The sequence below is a fragment of the Sarcophilus harrisii genome, chromosome 3 (genome assembly GCF_902635505.1).
Source record: "Sarcophilus harrisii chromosome 3, mSarHar1.11, whole genome shotgun sequence".
NCBI lineage: Eukaryota > Metazoa > Chordata > Mammalia > Dasyuromorphia > Dasyuridae > Sarcophilus > Sarcophilus harrisii.
Window position 1 is genome coordinate 85094280 of NC_045428.1, and position 25551 is coordinate 85119830.

The following is a 25551-nucleotide window of genomic DNA, read 5'->3' on the forward strand; positions in this document are numbered from 1 at the left end:
TTGTGGCAAGATGCCAGGGGTTGTTGAGTTGGAGAAGAGAGGGGAAAGGAGACCCTTCTCCACCTTTTAGGCAGAAAGAGTCAAGGGAAAACAGTGAAGGATCCAAAAGAGAAAGAGCTGGTCTGTCCATTAGCTTTTACAGGCCATGGAGTGAAATGATTCCTGAAAAGTTCCAGTCAGTCAGTGATCAAGAGCTCCATGCATTCTCTGAGCAAGATGGCAGGGGCCATACCCACACTTTGTGGGTTAAATGCACTCCTACAAACAAGGGCTTATTTATGCTTTGCATTTCTTCAAGTTCACCAAGAAGTTTCCATGCAAACCCCATTCCTTTACATAATAAACATTATCACATTTGATGGAGCTTGGTCAGACATCCAAGATGCCAGAGTCATCCACGGCATCCCAGGCCTTCACCACTCATCCTGGGCTTTTCTTGCCACTGGATTCATCAACTCTAGAAAAGTGAGATTGTGTCATTCTGCTCACTTAAATCCAATTCATACATAAGTCAAGACATCCCCCGTAATGTCATCCTTCCCTTTCAAAAACTAAGGATAAACAGTAACATCTCCCTCCCTCAATTTATAGATAAGGAAATCAAGACTCAGAGAGTAACTTACCCAAGTTCACATGTATCATAATATTACACAGTGCATGAAGGTTTGTAAAGTGCCTGATGCACAGACCCTCACAACAAGACCATTAAACGGGGACTTTTGTTATCTCCCTTTTAGATACGAAAAGTCAAAGTGATTTGTTTAGAGTCATACAGCTGTTAAGTTTCTGAGGCAGGATTTGAACTCTGGCCTTCTTCACTCCAAGTCCAGCACACTCTTCCCCATGATAATTAACTGCCTCTAGGTTGTAAGTCATAGCACTGGGCTCTCTAGCCCCAAATCCAACTGTTTTCACAACTTTTTTGGAGCACAAAGTTAACAGTAGAGCTGAGAATGGGCTCCAGGCCCAAATGGCTTTTTCATTCAGACTCAAAAGTAGAACTTAATGATGATGATGATGGTTATAAAGATGACCTCACTTTACCACTTAACTTTTCAGGTTTCTTATCTGTAGAAAGAGGATTTTGGATATTTTAATATGAAAGAAAGCATTTAATTTAGAATTTTAATAACAAGGTTTAAATTTCTCTCTTCTATTTACTTCCTTTGGGGAAGGGGAGGGAAGCATCTAACTTTTTCCTGCCTCAGTTTCTTCATCATCAAGATGATAGAGTTGGTTTATATGGTTTCTAAGGTCCCTAATATTTTCTGATTCATCCTGAGTGTAAAATACATGTGTAGTGTGTTCTACCATTTTCAATGGATTTGCACAGTGAAAACTGAAAAACTGTGTAACCCAACCACCACAGAAAGGAAACAAAGGGGAAAAGCAGAGGCTACTGAAGCTCCTTGGGTCTGACAGTGGCGAACTACAGGCTTCCAAGTGTTTTTCAAAGTCCAGTTAATATCAGATTCTAACCTGAATCCCCAAGCCGTAGGACAGGGGTCCTCAAACTTTTAAAATAGGGGGCCAATCCACTGTCCCTCAGACTGCTGGAGGGCCGGACTATAGTAAAAAACAAAAACTTTGTTTTGTGGGCCTTTAAATAAAGAAATTTCATAACCCTGGGTGAGGGGGATAAACGTCCTCAGCTTCTGCATCTGGCCTGTGGGCCGTAGTTTGAGGACCCCTGCTGTAGGATATGGAGTTAGAAGGGATCTTAATAATCACCTAATCCGGTCTTTGCGGTCCAGATTGGTAAAGTGACCTGCCCATCATCACACAACTATTACGTAGCAGAATTAGCATTTTACTCCAGGTCCTATGAAACTACTCTATATTGCTACTCTACCATCCAACTGTTTTTCAAGAAAATAACCATAATGCTTCCTGCAGAAACCTTGAGATTTTTAAAAATATATATATTAGATATCTATTTATAATAGATATATTATGTTAGATAGAGAAGTGCTTCACATTACCCCAACCAATATACTCTCCCCCTAGTTCTGGCTGATAGCCCTTTTATTTATTTATTGTTCCAGACAACAACATTGTTTTTTTCTGGTGATATTTTCCTTTCAATGGCTTAATGTCAGTGGAGTCTATTTTCTTAGTCTTGACGTTCTTCTTATAAACAACAAATAGGATGGGGGTGAACACTGGTGTTTATTTTTAAATTAACTCCCAGCACACGACCGCCGATGAACCTCAAAGGTACACCAGTGGATCACTCCCGGGGTAACAAACACTGATGAGAAAATGGGAAATGATACCCATACAGAGCTGCGCTGGGACAGCCCTCCAGCCAGAAGAGAGAGCATCCTTTCTTTTCCTGTTGAGAACCAGCAAGCACCGAGTCGTCACATTAAGAGGTAGTTCGGTTGGGCATCCTTGATGCAGATCATGGACCCACGTGGCTTTTTAAACAATATCTGTTCTAGCAGTTCCACTAGCTAAAGACTCGTCCAGTCTTCCCTTCTGACAGAGGAAGGGCAGTCCAGTCCCTGCAGCTCACATACCCATCCGGATACTCTGGATGATCTGAAATATAGCTGAAAAAGGAAAAAAAATGAGGTTCACTCAGATGTTAGTGTGAACAAAGTTGAGAACGCAATTCCCTGATTTCCTCCTTAGAATGACATGCTAGTGAGCATGGAACTGATTAAATGTTTCCTGACCAGGGGTCATGCTAACAAGAGGTCAATGAACTTTAAAAAGTAGGAGCTCAGCTTTTTCCACTGGTACCCGAGGGATTTGTCCAGAAATATTCAGTTAATTCTAGGGAGAGTTACAGTACGAATGAATGTGTCAGGTACCTGAAGAGATGGTACACTGCAAAACCTGGCCATCAGATGTCCCGTACCAGTCCCCTTTGTGGGAAGAGCTGCTGATCATCTTCCCTTTGCCTTCAAAACAACCCAGCCCCCACATGCTGGTTAGGAAAGTTGGATAAGAGCAGAGAGATTCTCTGATATACTGTCTGACCTCCAAAAATGCTGGTACTGTACAGTGACTGATAACTCTCATCGCAATTTGGCATCTGGCTGGCTGGGAGCCTCCAAATGTGGGCTGGCTCATTAGGCAGTTTAAAATTAGGACAGCATTGGCTGGTTATGGATGCTAATCTTCCAGGGCCTAAGAAGATTTTGACCTTCATTTAAGATTCTTTAAGAAACTGGTATTTCCACTCATTGCCTCTGGTCTCCCAGAACTCCTAATTAGAACAATCATTGCTGATTTGGAGACAGGGCCTCCAAAAAATCAGAACTCACAAATAACTTCCTCATAATAACTCCAGGGAGAAAAGAATCCTTTCCTCTGCTTCTGGCCTTTTATTTTGCAGAGAACCTGTAATTTGGTCCTGTCTTCAATCTGTTTACCTGAGTTGGTTATGTTGGCTTGGGAAGCTTGCTTTTTAAAATAGGTTTCATATCTATAAGTTGTCCAAGGAAACAAAATCTGAAAAAGATTTCTTACTTATATCTTCCCCAGCTGTTGAAGATAATCAGTCTTGTGTGGCCAAAAAGATCCAGAATAACTCAAGGACTGGGTTCAAAGGAGGACTTGCCTTTTTGAAAAGATTCAGTAGGGTTTTCTGCTAGCCAGCCTAGCAGGTGAGGAAAGCAAAATCACTGAGTGGATGAATTTCCTGAATAATGGTACCCCAAGTTTTTATTTTTTAAAATTAATTTATTTATTTTCCCTGAGGTAATTGGGGTTAAGTGATTTGCCAAGGGTCACATAGCTAGGAATTGTTAAGTATTTGAGTCCAAATTTGAACTCGGGTCCTCTTGACTTCAGGGCTGGTGCTCTATCCACTGAGCCACCTAGCTGCCCAATATATGTTAAATATGGTACAAATATATGTTAAATACATAATATATATACAATTACTTGCCTGCTTTCTTAATCAGAGTAAAACTTAAACCTTTCCTTGGTTCCTCAGGTCTCCACTTTGAACAATAAAAACTATTCTCTGCTTCTCAAGAGATTACTGAAGTGAAAAGAACTATTAGCCCCTGAGGTAAGTAGCTGTACTTGGACATTTTATGCTTGCTTTTGGTTCTCAATTGTGTTCTAGATAGATTAGGTTCCTTTACACATGAATTCCAGATAGGTAAATGTTACTATTTTTTTAAAAAAATCAATCAGATATACCTGAACTTTACAATGTTCCCCCAAGGAGATGTGTGTGGAATAAAATAAATGAAATAAACCTTTTAAAAATGTCTATTTGTCTTATGCTAGGCACTGTTTGCAAGACTGATTCAGCTGTATAGTTAGGACTCAATGAATGAGAAAAATACAATCAGTGAGTTATGGTCACATCCCATTGATTCCAATTATGGTTATGTAACTTTGAGGAAACATTCATATTAACTCTGCTCTTTCTAGGTAGCTACTGACCATTTCCTTGGAGAATTCTATCAAAATACTCTGGGTCAGCTTCATCTTATTAACTTGAATTAAAATAACTCATTGAATTGGATTTGGCTCAAAGAGGGAATAATATACATACTTAGTTTGATATAGAAACTTGTCTCACCCTATAGAAAAGTAAGAGGGAAAAGGGGAAAGAAAAGGAGGAGGTTAATAGAAAGTAGGGCAGAAGTAGAAGGGGAAAGAATAAGAAAGGAGAGGCTGAAAAAAGGGAGGGCAGATTGAAGGAGGTGAGGGTCAGGAGCAAAACACTGGTAAGGAGGGAAAAGGTGGAAGCAGAGGGAAAATGGGATGGTGAGAAAAACAGTAATTTTAATTGTGAATGTGAATGGAATGAACTCTCCTATACAATGGGGAAGTAGATAGCATAGTGGAGTAAAAGCCAGAATCCTACAAAAGGTTGTTTACAATAAATAACTCATTCATTCCTTTTTAACTTCACTAAAAATGATTCCTTATTCTAATTGAGTGAATATAGCAGCTCATTACTCTCTCTCTCTCTCTCTTATAATATATATATATATATTATAAAGAGAGAGAGAGATCGATTTGGAAAGAATTCTTTTAAGAAAATATTGCATTAAATGGAGTTTTTTTCTAAACCAATCATTTCAATTTATCATCTTCCCCCAAATGGGGGAAAATAGTAAAGTTTTTTAGTTCACTTTCTAGTCATCTCTCAAAATCTTTAGAAAGCTTATGACATGTTATGGCAATTATACTGAATCTAATTCTGCATATAAGCCACAGTTGACCTGTCTGCTAACCCCTGTCTCCAAAACCCTGACTTTCCAATGCAGTGAGCAGGAAGAAAGTCAACAGAAAGTTCAAAAGAGGGAGCGGAAGTGGGGAGTCTAGACCCTGACAAGTTAATAACTTAACAGTGGGTGAACAAAGCTGAGAAAATAACAGCTGAGAAGAGTGCAGGAAAAAATCTGTGTTAAAGGCAGGACAAAGCCAAGAGGAAAGAGGCCCAGGAAAGGCGAGCTAAGGCAGGAAGACATGTCAGTCTGGAGAAGCTGGACCTGAGCATTTGCAATATGTTATATATATATATATATATATATATATATATACACATATATATTCATATATACAAATATATTTATGCAACATAGATTTTATACAATATATATTAGTGTATATATGTATGCATTTATACAATATATGTGTTATATATAATATATATCTTGTTATACATAATCCTGACAATGACACCTTCCATAAGAAAGTGGATGCTCTGTAAACACTGACTAGGGAAGGTTAGGAATACAAATTAAATCAACTAGCATTGAGCACCTATTATGAGCCAGACACTATGCTAAGCATTGAAGAAAAGTAAAGAATTCCTGTCTTTAGAGAGTTTACAATCTATGTATAAGCAATGTATATGCAGGATAGACAGGAAATAATCAAAAAAGAGAAGGAACCTAAATTAAGCAAAATTGGGAAGGTGAATTTTAGCTAGATTAGAGCCAGACAGAGATGAGAAAGAAGAGAATTCCAAACATGGCAAAGATCCAGTAAAAATGCCCAGAATAGGAAAATAGAGTGACTTATTTGAGAAATTATGTGAAGACCAGTGTCATTGGATCATAGTGGGAATAAGAGGGAAGAAGCCTGGAAAGGGAGGAAAAGGTCAAATTATGAAAAGGTCTTAATAGCAAACAGAGATTTCACATTTTATCTTGGAAACATTAGGAAGTCCTTAGAATTTATTGAATAAGGAAGTGACAATTCAGACTATCTCCTCCAGTAGTTTATCTGTAAAAGGGAAGAGAGATGTGAGATTGTGGCTAGTGGAGATCAAGGGAGGACTTTTTGAGGATGGGAAGACATGGATGTGTTTGTAGGTAATAGGGAAGCATCCATAGATAAGGAGAAATTGAATATTTAGTGAGAGTGAGGATGACTGAGGGGACAATTTTCAGGAGAAGATGAGATGGAATTAAGACCATATGTGCTTGTAGATAGGTTGACCTTGGCAAATAGAAGGCTGCCTCTTTTTGTGTGAGATGAAAGTAAGGGAGAAGATACAGGTTCAAGTATGAGAGATGAAGAGGTGAGAAGAGGGAACTCTTAGATAATGACCTCAAGGTTTTTTTTCAATATGAGACAAGGTTCTCAGCTGAAAAATTAGGGTTAAAACTCAGTAGATTGAAATAGTCTAGAATTCATAATCCTGCCAGCAAATTTTATGTCATGACAGAAAATTTTAGCAAGAAAATGAAAAAGACCAGTAGAAGTGGGAAGCATAGGATCAGTTGAAAAGAAAAGGTAGAAAGAGTGGAAAGAAAGTAGAGTTATAGGTAAAAATAAGAAAACCCCATAAATCCCTAAACTTATAGCAGTTTTAATTAAAAAAAAGAGAATGATGGAAAAAGTCTGGAATGGTTAATAAAGAAACTTATGGCCCAAGTCGAGAGAGGGAACTGAGGAGGAGTCAGAAAACCTGAAAAATTGCAAAGAGATGGAGATCTGTAAAGAAACTACCAGAAATCTCAATGTCTCTTTTTATTACATGAGGAAATAAGAAGGCTATCTGTGACCACTAACCAAAGAATTGAAAAGGAGAACACAAAAAAGGAGGGAGTAGAATGAAACAAGAAAAATTGGTAAATACCATTTGGGTCTTGTTCGAAAAAGACAGAAGTATCTACCGTCAACGAAGCAGCAGAGACACAAAATATCATGCAGAACATATATCCCTTTGCCTAGGATGAAAGGATGATCATTCAGGTTCCTTCCAGCCCTTGAATCAGCAATGTGGGCACTGATCGCCTTCTCAGATGCCATAGGATTGTGAGGTGAGGGGGACAGTCAAAATAACAATGGAGAGCTTTAAAAGTGAGTTTCAGGAATATATCTGAGGAGTCTGAATGACTCAAAAAGATACATTTTCTAGATTTGTTTTGACAGACATTCAGGAAGGGGCCCCAAGACAGAAGGAAGTACTTAGTTTTTTCAGTTATAGTGAAAGGCAAGATTTTCTCCAAGACTCCTATGGTATGTATCTCAAACTTCCCAATGGTCAGTCTGTGGGTTGGAGCTTCCACTGTGTTTCATGATCTTAGAAAATACCTTTGAGCTGCCAGCAGTGTTTAAATTAATGGCCCTGAAAAATCCAAGTCTCTTCTGGGGCCAGCATCAAGAAAAGAGATGTGAAGGCAGACTGTCACTCTAGGGAGGCTGAACCAGAACTTTATTTGTCTGGAGAAGAAAACCAAAAGCCACTGAAAGATTGGAAAATCTGTCTTTCTCTAGCAAGGAAGTTGAAGAATGTTTCCTTATCTGCAACAACTTGCAATCAATAACCACACCACAATATGCATTTGTTCCCTGTAAATTATTCTGGTTTTTACTACTTCTGGGGAAGCTCTCACTTCCCTTTAGAAAACCCCAGTGGGCTGATTTCTAAGTAGTTAACGATATAAAATAGTGATTTTGGCAGGAGAAATCGCTGCCATCCTTGGATATTGGTAACAGTTCTGTTCCTACTCTCAAACCTGTCTCCCTACTTATCATTCAGGCAGACAAAAGGGGGTGGAAAGACTGTTGGAAGGATGACTCATGTTCTGTTGTTCAAAGGGGGCAGTCTCAGAACTTTACTCTTCCTTCAAATTCCTTCTCCTTCTCCTTCAAATTAGTCTCCATGGCTCATTTATGGAAGGCTTACTGGGTATGTGGTCTTTTTAGTTCAGAGATTAGGTTCAGCAAGAGAAGTAAGTCTCTCCAGGGGTCAGGCTGTTGTATTTTCCCCTCTTTGTTTGTTGTTGTACAATCATTTGAGCCAAGTCTGACTCTTTGTGACCCCCTTTGGAGGTATCCTGGCAAAGATACTGGAATGGTTTTCCGTTTCCTTCCTCAGCTCATGTTACAGATGAGGAGACTGAGAAACACAGGATTAAGTGACTTGTCCAGGATGACATAGTTAGGAAGTGTCTGAGTTCAGATTTGGACTCTTTTTCCTGACACCAGGCCAATAACCAAGAAGAGAAACCTGGAGAACCTTGGGCAGAAAAAAACCAGGATGCTTCTGGGGAGAAAGGAAAAAAAGGAGGGGTGGGAGCTGGATGGAACTGCACAAGTAGACTCTGTTTTTCCTTATAGTGTATACCTCTGACATTATTGGTGTGGGAGAATTATAGGGAAGGAGATTCTCTCCATCAATACAGATCAGTGACACAATTTTAGACAGCTATCTAGGAAAAGACTGAGAATTTGCTACCCAGGATCAGGATCCCACAGTCAGTATATACCAGAGGGAGAATTTGAATCCAAGTTTTCCTGGCTCCAAAACTGACTCTATGCATATGACATGTGACATATAAGTCCCTTGGTTATATTTATTCAGGATAAGGGAGGAAAGAGAATTAGATCTGTGTTTAGAGCAGTTTGGGAAGGTCTTGATGAAAAGGACATCTTTAACTAACATGAATTTTATCTTCTCTGAATTTATCATTTAAAGAGGACCCAAAGTTGAACAGCCAGTCAGAGGCCAGAGTAGAATCCAGGTCTTCAGGATCCAGACTTAAGGACCCTCTTATCCCTTATTGCTTCTATAAAGGGTTAAACACCTAAACTCCAAACCCCCTGAATTCTTCAATATTTTTGGGAGACCAAGGACTTAAAAAGAAAACCCCAGCTCTACTCCTTTCTCCCGTTGGGATGTGTCATCTGCAAACTCCTGATTTGTCAGGGCAGACAGCCACAAGGGGTCCAGCCCTTGGGGAGAGGGGAGGATGGTCAGATGGCCAGCTGGCGGTTACGCAGCCCACTGCCTGGCAGAAATGTGAAAGGGCCCTCTTATCTCAGCTTCATTTGGGGGACTCCAGTGGCATTTAGCAACCTGGCAGCCAAGTCCTTGGGGGGTAAGAGAGGGAGAGAAAAGATAGGTCCAGGAGCAGCCTCAGACACGGGTTAATGCCCATTAAATTCAGATCTTAAGGCTGTATGAAAATAAAGGCAGGGAGAGAACAGAGGAAGCCTAGTGGTAGGGGGAGTCTGCCTAATCTTCCCCGGGGGGGGAATATTACTAAAATCACCCCTTGCAGCTTCTTTTTCTGGGAAGGCTGGCCAAGGAAGGGTTTGCCCTTGGGCTGACCTCCCCCCTAGGGAGAATACCTGAAGCGTGCATAAGCAACTGCAGGGTCCAAAGAGCTCCCAGACCAGGCAGACAGAACTGCAGACAGATTGCCTGATTATTAACAGTTGGCCATGCCAAAAGAGCCGGGGGCCTGCTGGAGGAACCCCACTCACTGCCCTCCAAGTGCCAGTCACAATTACTGGTGAGAGGGCAGAGGGGGCCCAGAGGTGTGCTACCAGGGGCTGAGGTGCCAAGCCCAGGACACCCAGATCTTTGTCCCGCTCTGCCCTCTGCCCCGGGAGCCCTGGGAAAGGTGGGCAGAGAATCCTGGCGAGCTCTTCCCCTCCCCTCTGAATGTTCTTTCTTTCCCATGAAGCCCAAGTTATCTGGAACAAGGGGTCTTCACCTAGGGTCTGAGAACATTATTAATATATATATATAATGTATATACATATATATGTACATATGTAATATATAATATATACACCTGTATGCACATATACATAAATGTATGGGTATATATACAAGCACATAATATATAGCCAGAGTCACACACATTATATGAATATTTATACCATATATAAAACACATGTGTTGTATATGATACACATACATGTCATACATTGTGTGATTATACATAATTACATATTATAGAATTATATAGTATACAACACACAACATATGTTATATAGATAAATATAAAACATATAATGTGTATATATGACATATATACATTCATATTCTTAGGCCCTACATTAAATATATATAATATATCTATGTCTGTGTAGTATGTGTGTATCTCTATCACTATCTTAATCTCTACATAAAACCCTAGGTTATCTAACTGCATTTCAAAATAACTGGCTTTCTCTAATCCTTTCTATTTCTGTGCATTTTATAATATATAATACATATGTGTATGTATGTGTATATCTCTTATCTCTATCTCTGCATAAAAACCTTAGGTTATCTAACTGCATTTCAAAATAACTGGTTTTCTCTATAATCCATCCTGTTTTATGAACATATAATATATACATATATGCACGTGTATGTGTATATCTCTATATCTTTACATTAAAAACCTTAGGTTATCTTAGTGCATTTCAAAATAACTGGTTTTCTCTATAATCCTTTCTATTTTGTGCATCTTATAATATATGATATATATATGTGTGTTTGTGCATATCTCTATCTCTACATAAAACCCTAAGTTATCTAACTGCATTTTAAAATAACTGGTTTTCTCTATAATCTTTCCTATTTTGTGCATTTCAAAAATATTATTCTGAGAAGGGGTCTGCATAACACAGCACAAAATGGTTAAAAACACCCTGATTTAGTTATTGATACTACTCTTCAAAGAACATATTTGATTCAGTTCAATTAGCATGTATGGTGCCCACAGTTTACATAATACTGTGCCTAGGCACTTCAGGAATGAAATATGAAAATGAAACTGTCTTTGACTTTGAGGACCTTAAACTCAGTTGTGCAAGACACAGGTTATAATGACCAATGAGATTCAGATTTTAAAACTGAACTACATAATAGGTTTAATGTGACTGTACATGTATAATCTATATCAGATTGGTTGCTTTCTTGGGGAGGGGGTAAGGGGTAGAGGGAAGCGGAGAAAGAATGGAAGTCAAAACATTATAAAAGTAAATGTTGAAAATTAATAAGTGAAAAAAATCTATCATACTAATGAGGGATACAGAGGCATCAATGGGACTGTATTTATAAATACTGAAGGAAGGAACAGTTCCGGGAAAGGAACTGGAATATACATTCCAATATTTTCTTCTATGATTCAAAGGAATATGTAAATTAAATTGTGATCCTATTTTTTCTGGGTTAAATATACCTTAGTAGGGGAATGAACAGAGGGGTTGTATACACAGAGCTAGAAATAGCTGAGGTTTGTGAAAGAGTGTATTGCCCTGTCAATTCAATATCATACTAGATCAAGGCCCAAGATGGAGTCAACCAAATGAAAAAAATTAAAATAGAAATAACAGAGGGAGACGGAGACACTGTATGAACTGCCTGCTGATTATACAATAGACTAGAAAACCAAGATGCTAATCAAAGAGTCAGTGTCCTGGAGGAATGCTGGTGAAGAAACCTAAAACAGCTGCCCAGGGAACACTTAGAACAAAAAGCTAGAAGGTATAGAGAAAATAGAAGAGAGAATATGTCTTTCTTGAGTAAGTGTGTGAGACAGAGAGAGGAGAGAGAGAAGGGAGGGAGAGAGGAAAGGAAGAAGAGGGAGAGGAGGAAGGGAGAGAGAGAGAGAGAGAGAGAGAGAGAGAGAGAGAGAGAGGCAAAGAGAGAGAGAAAGAGAGAGAGAGTAGGAAAAGAGGAAGAGCAAGGGAGGAGGGGAGAGATAGAGAGAGAAGAGAGAGAGACAGAGAGGAGAGAGAGAGAGAGACAGAGAGGAAGGAGACAGAAGGAAGGGAGGAGAGGAGAGAGAGAGAGAGACAGAGAGACAGGTAGGAAAGGAGGAAGAGGGAGGGAGGAAGGGAGAGAGAGACAGAGAGAGGGAGGGAGAGAGAGAGAGGGAGTAATAGAGGGAGGGAAGGAGGAAGAGAAACAGAGAAAGGGACAAGACAGACAGATATATTCCCATTTCTTTCAGCCAAAAGAGAAGAATATCTAGTATTGAAAGAACCCTAACAGGGATTTTAGTTATCAACAATTCAGATTTTTGACATGCTTTAACATTTAAAAAAAAGCCAATTAAAAATGAATGCAAAAAAAAAAATCTAAGAGAGAGCCTTGAGTTATCCCATTTAGTTAATACAAAAGCTCTCCCTTCTTGAAATAACATAGTGTACCAAAAGCTATCCCTGATAGCTCACTTTATCTGGTTAGGAACACTTCTGCCACAAACCACTGGTTTTTAGAGTTGTTTGGGGGGAAGTGAAATTCACATTTTGTTTCTACTCTTAAACAACCTCCAGAAGGTTAACACACAAACACCCAAGCCTGGCTTTGGTTTGGAGCCTGCCAGACTTTCTTCAATGCCTTATCACATGGAAAAATATTATCTTATGTGAAGCATGTTATCACTGAAAATGCTGACATGCACCGTAGGTACTTAAGAGATAATGTCACTGTTTTCTTATTTAGCGACCACAGGAGAGATTAAGGCAGTGTGAAGAGCAGGGGGAACCTGTCCCAAGTGCACCCTCCCCCTGGCTGAAGGCCTGGAACCTTCCCAGCACCCCATCCTCATTAGCTTCCTCCCGATGCCCCAGTGGGCCCAAGAGGGGTCCCATGACCTCGGGCCTTCGGCTTTGGCCAGAGAGATTGTCCAAACAAACAGCAAACCCCTGCCTGTGACATGAGCGGGTACGTTGGAGGCAGTGATGTTTCTCAGAGGAAATCGCCTTGGAAATGCCATAATTACTCTTAATGGCAGGACTTCTGAGGCTGGTTTTGCCAAGTGTGAGGGTTACCATTAAGGGAGTATGAAACAGAAGAATAAACAAAGGCTACCATATGATGTTCCTAAATGATACTTGGACACTGAGAGGTATGTCTTCTACCTCCTAGGAGTACAAAGCAGTTATTTATATAATATATTTTATATTTATGTAGCTAGCAGGAAGATGAGTATGGGACCTCGATGGGAGGTACCCAGCCAGATGTGTAGGAGATAGTTCCTGGCCATAAGCAGAAGAAAGCCATCGGGATCAGTTCCCTCACAGTGACCACAACTTCAGAAGCAATGGCTTGAAAGCATCAATTCCAGCCCTATAACCGGCCAAGCAGGCTTGTCAAAAATCACAGTCTTGGGGAAAAAAAAAAGCAGATCCTCTATTATCTCTAAGAAAAAATACAGTTGTTTAGTTGCTTTCAATTGTTTTAGACTCTTCATGACCCTATTAGAGTTTTTATGGCAAAGATGCTGAAATTGTTTGCCATTTCCTCTCCAGTTCATTTTACAGATGAGGAAACTGAGGCAAAAGGGGGTTACGTGGCTAGCACAGGGTCACCCAGTTGTTATTATTGGTTTTTTATTCATAGCTAATAAATGTCTGAGGTTGGACTGGAACTGAAGTATTCTTGACTTGAGACCCAGCACTCTATCCACTGTACCACCTAACTGCCCCGAAAGGAAAAGGGAGGAAGACTTATTATTCTTCATTTTCCTTTTCTCCATGAGATAAAATGCCAAAAGTAAAAATTAGAATTGGGATGGTCTTTTAAGGCTATCCAGTCTAATTTATATTTAAAACATGGATCCCTTCCACAGAATTCCTCAAATATTATAAATAATTAATATAAATAATAATTTATATTTATAAATGATAAATAAATGTTATAAATAATATAAAAACTAGCCTCTGCTTAAAAACCTCCAGTGAGAAGGAACCCACCTTCTAAAGCAGCCCCTTCTCTTTGTTGACAGCTACATTTGTGAATGTGGAAGACCACTGGCTCCAATCTGAATTTAAGGATATACTCTGCAATATAAGTGCCAAGTGGTCATCAAACCTTTGATGGAGGACTTCTAGCTAGGAGGAATCTACTTCCTCTTGAGGTAAGACATTCCAATTCTACATGGTTATAATAATAATACTTATGATGATGACAGTAATAATTAGAAACTGACTGTGTGACATGGAGACCGCCCAACATGGCATTCCCTCATCAAGGAAGGTTCTTTCCTCTCATGGGCAAGGTAGAACTGAAGTAGCTCAAAAAAAAAAAAAAAAAAAAAAAAAAAAAAAAGCAAGATGTGCAAATTTACACCAAATGTTCACATGGGACTATTTGTGCCCCACTTGTGATAGAGCATTCTAAACTCATATTGGTCTGATCAAGACACACTGTACCTCAATTCTAATATAATAATGCCATTTTTGTCCTCTTAGAGAATGAAGGATAAAATCCCACCAAAGGGAAGATTGAATTGGCCCAGGTCTAGATGCATGGTTTATCAATATGGATTCTATTTCTTGTACTCCTAAGACTTCTATTTTTGCCTTCATTTTCCTTTGATGACTTCTATATCCTTCATAGGATAATGAATACCAAAGTGCTTGAAAGCTTGCAGCGTGATTTTCATACTTTAGCTCACTTGAAACTCAATATAGTAGCTACTATTTATTATTATACTATACTATATATTATTATTATTATTTCCATTTTATAGAAGAAGAAATAGAGGTACAGAGAAGGTAGATCAATGTATTCATGGTCACATAACTATTAAGTGTCAGAGGCAGATTTTAAAATCAGCTGTTTTTGTCTCCAAATTTAGTCTTTCCATGCCGTATTACTTCGCAAATGTTCAATTTTACACACATACATATATATATACACACACATGCACACAGAGTGTTTCTCCCCTTTGTCTGCTTATCCTATTCCTTTCAAATAATATTTGCATTTTATTGTGCTTTTTGTGACATAGTTTTATCTCATACATTTACAATTATACCTAGGATATACCTTCCTTTTTTAATTGGGTTCTCTAATTTATCTTGAACTAACTCAACCCTTAAAAATATTTGAAGACATGAGCTATGTCCCACTTATGCTTTATTTTCTGAAGGCTAAATATTCCTACTTCCTTTATCTCCTTGTTGCATTATATCAAATTTCATCTCCACCTTGGTCACTAAATCCTGGAAATTATCCCCTCCCCCTCAAAATGTGGTTTCGAGAACAGAGCATGATGTGCTAGATGTGGTATGATCATGAAAATGTACAGTGGAATTCTGTGGACGTTCTCTTGCTTTGGGCACTATGCACTCATTAATATGGCCTAAAATAGCACAAGTTTGTTTAGCTTCCCGGTACCACTTTTAATTTATATGAAGCTGTGTTATTCAGTTATTTCAATGATGTCTGACTCTTCATGACCCTGTTTAGGATTTTCTTGACAAATATATTGGAGTGGTTTGCCATTTCCTTTTCTAGCTCTTTTAAAAAATTTTTATAGATGAGGAAACTGAGGCAGACAGAGTTAAATGACTAACCCAGGGTTACATAGCTAAGAAATGTCACAAACCAGATTTGAACTTAGAAAGATGAGTCAATCTGACTCCAGGTCCAGCATTCTATCCACTGTGTCACGTAGCTGCCCCCCAAAGCTATAAGGGCCCTTAAAATTCTTAAGTCTTCTTCATAATAACTGTTCCTTGTCACCATGTCTCTCTTTCTATACTTGGGTAGTTGAATTTTTGAACCTAAGTATAGGACTTGATACTGATTATTATTAAATTCATTTTGTTAAATGAGTCCCAAAATCCTTTTGGATGATGATTCTGTCATCCAAGATGGTAGTATATTCCTCTTACTTTTGTGTCATTTGGAAGTATATAAATAGCCATTTTTGCCATAAACCAAAGGATTAATAAAAGTGTGTAACCGAAAAGCGCTAAAGACAGATCCCTGAGACACTTCAAAAGAAACCTTCCTCCAACTTTTTTATTACTATATTTTAAAATTATTTTAAAGTTTATTTTATTATACTCTATTATCTATTAAAATAATATTGTAAATATTATTATTATTATTATTCATCCAATACTCTTTTTGGGTTTTCTCTTGAAAAAAGAAGTACCCCTTCCTTACCAAGGCAAACCCCTCAACATTTACCATCAACAAATTTATCATCAACGTCAACCAAAATCCCATCAATTCCCATTTTCTCCAGCAGAGTTCCCATTCTCTATTATCCTCAATGTCTCCCTATCAACTGACTCTTTTCTTGCTGTCTACAAACACGTTCATTTCTCTTCCATACTTAAAACTCCTTGTCCCATCTTACCATACCCAATCTGGCCACATCTCACCCAGTATTTCTCCTTCCCTTCTTGACTAATCTCATTCAAAAGCCATCTACAACTGGATCTTCACTTCCTCTTGTCTTTAACCCTTTGTCATCTGGATTTTGGATTCATCCAATTGAAACTGCCCTCTCTACCAACAGCCACATCCAATGACCTTTTCAATTCCCATCCTTCTTCACCTCTCAGTGTCTCTGACACTGGATCACATTCTCCACTCCCAACCAGAGCTTCATTCTTGTCATTCCCACTAAGCTATTATATAATCCCAGTGGTCTCAGGCTCTTTCTTCCCTTACTTCTGAGTTACATCCTTCTTACCTTTATCTTTCTATAAAGGTTTGAATTTTGGAGATCCAAATTATTTTTCCTCCTTGTTTCCTCTTAAATATTTTTTTTTCATTTCTTTCTTCCTCAAGAAATCTTTCATTTCTTCATTCTCCATGGAAGCCACCAGCAAACTGTGTGGGTCTTTGCATGACAAGCTCAAGATTTTGAATTTTATCCATCAGGCAATTATTGAAGGTTTTTGAGTAGAGGAAGGAAGTGGTCAGAACTGTGTACTAGGAAGATTAATATGGTAATAACATATAGGATGGATGGAATAAAGGGAAACTGTTTAGAAAACTTTTGCAACCACAAACTCCCTCTCTTTCCTTCCAGAGGTGAGAGTCTATGGGAGTAGAACATTGCATATATAATCAAATTCAATTGATACTTTGCTTAGTTTTGTTGAATTACTTTTTTTCCTTTCTTTTTCATTCTTTGTAATAAGGAATGGTTTTCTATATAGGGGAGTTGGAAGGAATGTACAAAAAAAAGTTTCAAATTATACCTCAGTGTGACCCTGGGAAAGTCACTTAATATCTGCTTTAGTTTTCTCTTGTGTAAAATGGGAGTAATAATACCATCTAACTCCCAGGTTTGTAGTGGAAATAAAATAAGGTGATAAAGAGTGTAAAGCACTCTATAAACCTTAAATTGCTATATAAGTAATGTAATTTATTATTATTACATCAAGTCCACTTCTTAGGATTTTCTTCTCTTCCCAATTTGTTTTTCATTTCCTTTCCTTACAAATGCTTTTTTGATTGGATAAGAATTTCTAGCAGATAGTCCTGGAAACCAAAATCATACTGGAAAAACTATTCTGGGACAGAAAAAAAACAAGCAGTACCTTAGTATTGATATCTTTCCCTACCTCCTTTGGGATTTGATTTCTTCTGGGGAGACAACTACTCTAGAAAGTCAAAAGAAAATAGTTTACTCGATGGCTCTCCCTTGCCCAAGAACACAGAAAATAGGACCATAGAGTTGGAGCTAGAAGGAACCCTCTCTGAGTCTTGGACAGGTTAGATGACTTGCTCGTGATCACAGAGCTAGTTAAAGATCAAATGACTCCAGGTCTTCCTAACTCTAAATCTAGTATTCTTGGGAGTCCTATGATGTCATCAGAGGAGTTTAGAAAGAAGGAGTTCCTTGGCTAGACTAGGAGCAGAAAAGGTTTGAGGAGATATCACTTACTAATCTCTTTGCTTCAGTCACCAGAACAGTGGGGACCTGTGTCCCCATTGACAATGGATTAGCTCCAACATCCTACTTCAGGAATCTTGATAACGATTTGAAAGGTTACAAGACTCCATTTCAAGTCATGTTTCCTTTGGGTATTTTTCCCTATAGGTGATCTTGGGAGGTAAAAATAAAACCTTCCCCCTTATATTTACAAATCAGAGATGACCACATAAATTTTAGGTAGAGGTTCCACGCAACATGAAAGCCCAGGGCATCAGTCCTGGAGAGAAGTGTGTCTCTCTTCAGAATGTGAACTTTTATCTTAGAAAAAGCACTCTGATTGTGACTTCCCCCAAAAAGTCCTAATTCTTCTTTGAGCAAGTTGTGATAATTACATTTTAGATCTTTAGGCAGGTAGATGATTCAGTGGATAAAGAATCAGGTCTAGAGTCTGGTAGATTAGCTATGTGACCCTGGACATGTCACTCTTGTCTGCCTCAGTTTCCTAATCTGTAAAATGGAAATAACAATAGCATCCATCTCAGGGTTGTTATGATAATTGTGTAAATTGCTTCCTTTATAAATCTTAAAGCACTACATAAATATTAGCTATTATTATATCTTCTCTGGTCATTTTGATATGATTCATTATACTAATTCTTTTGCTAAAAATTTGCTAAAATAGAAACAACCACAAAATCAGTAATAACAATAATAGCTAGCATTTATTTAATGGATAGAGTTTATAGTGCTCTTTACATGCTTATTCCATTTGATCGGTGACGTTGTTGGTTATATTAGGGTTCTTTCTTTGCTGTAGTGGGGGACAGAGGAAGGCTGAATAGATGTCACATGGTACCTGTAGGCTTTGTTCACCATGACAAGAGAGACTATGTCCCCTTTAACAATGGATCTACTTGTGCTCGCTTCAGCAGTACATATATTAACACTGAAATGATACAGAGGAGATTAACTGGCCCTGTGCAAGGATAACAGGCAGATTTGTGAAGTAAAAAATGGATCAGCTTAAGACCAAGCCAATAATTAATATGAATCTGAAACTGATACGCTTCTAATAAGCTGTCCTTATAAATAAAACACATTTTCTTCATTGATAGAGAATAACACAAAGGTCAAAGATAACATTGTAATATTCTTCAGTTGTTCTCAGGGGCAGTGTCCATACCTGAACCACAGACAACAAAAACAAACAGTGCCAGCAGCCACGGACCCACAGGGTATTTCTCTTCTTGTGGTCTCTAAAAGGGAAGGGACCAGAGAAAAGAAAATTAGATTTGCCTATTTAAAAAAGTAATTTGCCTTTTTAGTTCCCAGATAAATGCAGGACTTGAAGCTAACTTACTTACATCCACTTTCAATTTCTGAAATGATGCTTAAAGTATAGATAGGGGGAGGGAGAAAAAGAGGGGAAGAGGGAGGAAGGGAAGAGGGAGAAGAAAGACAATAGAGAGATAGAGAAAGACAGAGAGACAGAGAGATAGTAAGATAAAAGAGAGGAAGAGGGAAGAGAGAATAGGGCAAGAGACAGACAAGTACAGAGGCAGAAAGAGACAGAGAGAAAGATAGATGAGAGAAAGAGTATATGTATGTGCCAATAGGATAGTAGATGACCATCAGCAAAAGCCCTAATAAAAATAATCCTGAATTGGGGGGGAATACAGAGTCATAGAATTATATTGTTTATAGCTGTAAAGAAACTGAGAGATGGGGGGAAAGGAGTTGGAGGATGTGTTCACCATTTTTATGTCTTGGGCTTCTTTCAGAGTCTGGTGAAGCTTCTAGAACCTTTCTCAATAGAAATTTTTTCTGTCACACAAAAGCTAACTTTTTAAAAATTTTAGTTCTTAGGTGTGTTTCTTTGAAATATATAAGTTATCCTCAAAAGAGAGAAATTAAGAAAGACATTATGGCTCACTTAGATTTTGACCAAGAATTTTTTCAGGTTTTATAAATTCAAATGTCTAACGCAAAGACTAAAATAGAAGTATCACTCATTTTTATTTTTGTATATCTTTAGGTAAATTATTCTGTACATATACCTTCCCCAAAATAATAGAAACAAGTTTAACATGGCTAAAGTGTGAGTAAAAATTAAGACATTTATAATATTGAACTTTTTCTTGGGATTAAAAAGCCTAAATTTACATAGAGAATAAGGTTTGTTTGTTTTTTAATGAGCATGATGGCCTTGATGTCAAGGAAGACAAGACATGAATTCTAACCTTGACATTAATTAGCCATTATAATCATCATCATCATCATCATTGTTGTCTTCCTCATGGCAAAAATACAGTCCTAACAAATAATTTCATTGAACACTTGTAAGTGCTTATAACCCAAAGCAATCAACTAACAAATGATATCTGTATATTTGTGTGTGTATGTGTCTGTGTCTATGTGTATATACATAGGTATATATAAACATATCTATCTATATGTATGTATGTGTAGTTGATTATGCCCCAAAAGATCCAGAAAAGGAATTGCCAAGTCAAAGAAAAGCACAAAATAAAAGAAGAAAAAAAGCAAAGGACCCCAAAATTACATTTTTATTAGCTTTGGGCCCAAATATGTCTTGACTAAATATAAATCTAAAAAGACAAGTTATTTTCTGCTGTTAAAAGCTTTCACCAATCCTTTTGCATTGATCTGGGATTATTTATTTAGTGAAATCTCTCATTAGTGGGTAAGGCTTAGTGAGGAAAAAAACCAACCAATCATTTAGATCAGGTAGAGAGGATTAGGACATGTTTTCTTCTTCCACTCCAGCTGCTAATGGGCAACAGATTGGGTTTCGAATAAATCATTTTCTCAGTATCTTGATTTAATGTGTGAATGTCAGACAAATTTTGATTAAAGAAAAGATAGTTGATGGATTCCTCCTCTAAGAGAAATGAAGACTCCTTACAGTATTCTGTAAGTAATAAAAGTAAATCATCCTCTCAGTTCATCACATTTCTTTTGACTCAACATAGTAAGGGAAATTTAAAATGATAACTGCAAGTGGAAATTTTACAGTGTCACCATTATATTTGGTCTTATAGCCTGGTCTACACTAGACCAAGTACAAAAGCCAATGTTAAGTCACTTGGAACCGATTTTAATATGTGCCTCTTTCATTTTTATTCTATTTCTCCACTAGTTTAATAAAAACTAGTTCTGCTAGTATTTCCCCACATTTGCTAAAGAAGTTGCTTTGCCAAACAGCTAGTAGAAATTTAAAAAAAATTAGGAATCTAAACATTACTTGCTAAGTGGAATGAAGCTTCTTAATCAACAGAAAGAAAAAAATTAGAGATATGGAAACTTGAAATTGGGATAAGGAGCTCCCCAAATATCTGAATTATAATTAATCAGAGTTCAATAAATTTTTTTCACTAGCTGATAGCTGTCCATCTTAAATTCTGTTGATGGTTTTGTTACCTTCAAGTGTATCTGCCATCATTTTGTATGGGAATCCAATGAATCCTATATCCAAGGATTAGGTAGTTCATGGGTATTAGATTAATACTGTTTGGGAGAGGAGCAACATCCTTATGGAGCCAATACAATGCAAAACCTGAGCTCTAACAGAATAATTTAACTCCTTGTGGCTCAGATTTTAGTACTAACCCTAACCCTAAATTCAGAATTCTCCTTATTTAATTCTCTTCTGTGGATAGAGAACTGGCTTCAGCATCAGGATAGAGATGCTGACTGTGTGACTAGGAAAATCATTTAACCTCCCAGGGCCCCCAAATAACTCTCTAAGACTCCAACACAAAACAGGTAGGGTCCACATTGGTTGATGAAATTTCTTTTCAATGAAAGCCTAAACTAAATGTGCTGCTGTAATCCACTTCAAATCTCTTAACTTATTCAAAGAAATCCAGATAACAGACATATTACCAGTCTAATTGTGCTCCACTAGAGTTTGTGAAAATCAGATTACATTGTTTTCTTTTGAGAGAATTTCAACTCACCTTGAAGGAGCTAATTAATTTACATCAAAACTAGTTAGGAAGTTAGCAGAGAAGTGAAATAAACAGTCCATCCAGTTATATTCGAATATAACATATAAACATTCTCCTTGACAAGGAAATCTTTCATTATAAGTTGATGTAACTTTGCTGTCACTTAGGCACTCAAGTGAATTCCAGGGAACAACATTGCTTCCCAGTTAAGATTAAAACAAAACAAAACAGAACAAAACAAAACTTTTCCTCTACTTGACAGTGTGATCTGGAGAAGAGATTATCTTTTAGGGGTAAGGTTGAAAGTACATGCTTGAATATTAATTAGAATAACAGGTTTCTTCTGAGTGAAATTAGATAAGGTGACATATTCAGTGAAAAATGTTTCCCATTCATGGGCTCTATAGAACCCGGGCTGGAAGTTTTACTACCAGCAGTTGAAAGAAATGTTCTAACTAATCGCTGAAAGACAGACAAGGAATAGATTAGCTTAGATTCAAAGTGAAGTTCAGTTTCTCTACCATTGCATGCGTCGGGTTTTACGTGGATTCTGTGTAGCAAGATCTCATTTTGGGACATTTACACAAGAAGTCATCAAGAAAAAATATGGTCTAATCTGCTCAGTTGATTTTTCTAGTCAAATCTCAAAATTCCTATGGAATTTCCATTCCAGCAAATTGGGTAATAAATTTCTAGGTGTCTTCTTTAAAAGAAAACAAAATAATATGTCAGTCTATCCTACACTTGCTTAGGATCATACTTCTATAGATGGAAGAGACCTCTGAAGCCATATAGTGCCAGCATCTTCATTTATGGATGAAGAAATTGGAACTTAGGGAAATGAAGTAATTTGCCTAAAGATATTCAGGTGAAGTTATCTGGTATTTCCTATGTAATGACTTTGACAAAAGTTGTGTCCTTAAGACAAAGTATGTGTTTTGTTGATTTGTATCCTTGAATATTCCACGGTGTTTAAAATAGACTCTTTTAAACACAGAAGTAATTCTAGCACCAGAATTGTCTATTCCTCAGGTCTGGATCCTAGATCTATCACTTATTATTATATTTATTGGATTTCAAAAGAGCCACTTTATTTATTTTTTTAAGATTCCACTTTCCTCATTTTCAAAATGAGGGAAATGGATGAAATAATTTGTAAGATCTTTTTTGGCCAATCCCCTTAGGATTTCATGATCATGTTAAATAGGGTCATGCATTAAGAGGAGAATGAACCCAAAGGAGACATATTTTTCTACAGTGGGCAATGTGAATAACAATAACATTTTACTTTAATTAAGGTTTTGCCCAGTGACAGCCAGCCTCATCAAAGAAACGGAAAGTTAGGAAGATGAAGAAATGAATCTGCCTAACAACATTTTCAAATAAAGCAGTAGAGGATTCCAAAAATTAAGAACTGGGAAAAAAGCAAACAATAAAAAATCTGTCTATCCCTAGCTTGAGTGTGATTTCCAACTCTTGTCCTAATGCAGGTTTTTTTGGTGGTCGTTCAGTCATTTTCAGTCCCGTCCAGCTCTTCATGACCCTTTTTGGAATTTTCTTGGCAAAGATACTGGAATGGTTTGCCATTTCCATCTCTTGCTCATTTTATAGATAAGAAATCAAGGCAAAAAGGGTTAAATGACTTGCCCAGAATCACGCAATAAATATCTGAGGCCAGATTTAAATTCAGGAAAAAGTCTTCCTGACACTAGACCCAACAGTCCATCTGCTGAACCAGCTAAATGTACCTCAAATCCAAGTTATCTTTTCTCTAATGATGTGCCTTTCATTCTTTCCCAGAATTCTTCACTGTTTGGAAGATTCCTTCAAAGATGGCTCAAGTTGAGCCCTTCCTGTGATCTCACTCTGCTTTGTAGTCCACCACAACCAGGACATCAGACAATAATCAAAGGGATTTGTTGTACTAGCTAGGATCTTCTCTGAACTTCAACTGACCCAACCATGAGTCTGAGTAGTCTCAGTCACAAGGGTGGGAAAGTCTGTTGGGCAAAGATTTTGGTCTAAAGCAGTGGGAAAAACACTGGATTTGGAATCAGAACATGGAGTTTTGAATTCTATCTCTGCCATTCTGGGGGGAAATCACTTAGCTTTAGTGTAAAGTCCCTTCCATTTCCAAAACTATAATTCTATTTTCTCTAAGGTCCCTTCCAGTTAAAAATCTTACAACCCCTCTGTTGCCTTCTCTAGCCATTCATTACCATTTCTCCAAGTTTCCTCACTTAGGAAAAAAGTGTTTTTCCCCTATATTAAAGCTTTTTATTTCCAAAACACATGTATAGATAATTTTCAACATTCACCCCTGTAAAACTTGTGTTCCAAAATTTTTTTCCTTTCCTTCCTCCCATCCCTTCCCCTAGACAGCAAGTGATCAATATATGTTAAACATGTGCAATTCTTCTATGCATATTTCCACAATTATCATGCTGCACAAGAAAAATAAGATCACAAAGGGGAAAAAAATGAGAAAGAAAACAAAACACAAGCAAAACAATAACAAAAAGAGTAAAATAATACATTGTAATCCACACTCTGTCCCCACTGTTCTATCTCTGGGTGTAGATGGCTCTCTTCATCACAAGATCATTGGAACTGGCTTGAATCATCTCATGTTGAAAAGAGCCATGTTTGTCAGAATTGATCATTATGTAGTCTTGCTTTTGCCATGTATAATGATCTCCTGGTCCTGCTCATTTCACTTTGCATCAGTTCATGTAAGTCTCTCCAAGTCTCTGTATTCATCCTGCTGGTCATTTCTTACAGAACAATAATATTCCATAACATTCATATACTATAACTTATTCAGCCATTCTCCAATTGATGGGCATCCACTCAGTTTCCAGTTCCTTTCCACTACTAAAAGGGCTGCCACAAACATTTTTGTACACATAGGTCCTTTTCTTTTCTTTATGATCTTTTTGGGATACAAACTCTATAATAGAGACATTGCTGGATCAAATGCACAGTTTGATAGTCTATTGGACAGAGTTCCAGATTGCTCTCCAGAATATTTGGATCAGTTCACAACTCCACCAACAACGTATCAGTGTCCCAGTTTTCCCACCAACATTTCCCTCCAACATTCATCATTATCTTTTCCTGTCATCTTAGCCAATCTGAGAGGTGGGTAGTGGTAAATGTCTTAATTTGCATTTATCTGATAATGATTGAGCATTTTTTTATATGACTATAAATGGTTTTAATTTCTTCATCTGAAAATTGTTTTTTCATATCCTTTGACCATTTATCAATTGGAGAATGGTTTGAATTCTTATAAATTTGAATCAATTCTCTATATATTTTAGAAATGAGGCCTTTATCAGAACCCTTGGATATAAATATTTTGGGAAAAGATTTTTATTCCTTGTTTCTTCCATGTCCAGGTCCACAATCCATGGTATCTCCATTCTCATTGGAAAGAAGCAGCATATGGTGGAGGGTATGAAGAGGAAGGGTTTCATGCTCAGCCTTAGGGAGAAAGAAAACCAGCCTCTAAGATGCTTCCCCTCCCCAACCCACCACAGCATAATATCCATCTTCTGTCTTACCAGGGTTTTGGCTACGTTCCCTCTCTGTGTGATGTTTTTGCTGTGCTTCTTGTTAGCCATCCTGATCCGCTGTTTGGCCACCATTGCTTGTTTGCTTTTGTTTTAAACTTATTCTTTTTCTTCCTTCCTTCCTTCCTTCCTTCCTTCCTTCCTTCCTTCCTT

General features: G+C 37.7%; 1 protein-coding gene, 1 long non-coding RNA gene and 1 other non-coding gene across 4 annotated transcripts; 2 read left to right on the forward strand and 1 right to left on the reverse strand.

The window, feature by feature from the left end:
• Window positions 1–333: 333 nt before the first annotated feature.
• On the reverse strand, window positions 334–25551 carry SERP2 (stress associated endoplasmic reticulum protein family member 2). Of its 2 annotated transcripts, XR_004232809.1 has the most exons (4): window positions 25390–25551; window positions 19036–19108; window positions 2277–2555; window positions 334–1068 (listed from the first exon to the last, which is right to left on the reverse strand). XR_004232809.1 is itself a non-coding variant. In XM_031958401.1 (3 exons), exons 1-3 carry the CDS (start codon window positions 25471–25473, stop codon window positions 2515–2517), a joined length of 198 nt encoding a protein of 65 aa, XP_031814261.1. In that variant the 5' UTR covers window positions 25474–25551; the 3' UTR covers window positions 2245–2514. The 2 variants fall into 2 exon arrangements, 1 of the variants encoding a protein (XP_031814261.1); XM_031958401.1 differs by lacking the exon at window positions 334–1068 and having other exon boundaries at window positions 2245–2555.
• Window positions 6981–23340, forward strand: LOC116422251. The gene is made up of 3 exons (XR_004232810.1): window positions 6981–7250; window positions 13950–14081; window positions 23122–23340. It is a non-coding gene; the product is annotated as an uncharacterized LOC116422251 (long non-coding RNA).
• LOC111720044 lies at window positions 18769–18873 on the forward strand. Its single transcript, XR_002769915.1, has one exon. It is a non-coding gene; the product is annotated as a U6 spliceosomal RNA (small nuclear RNA).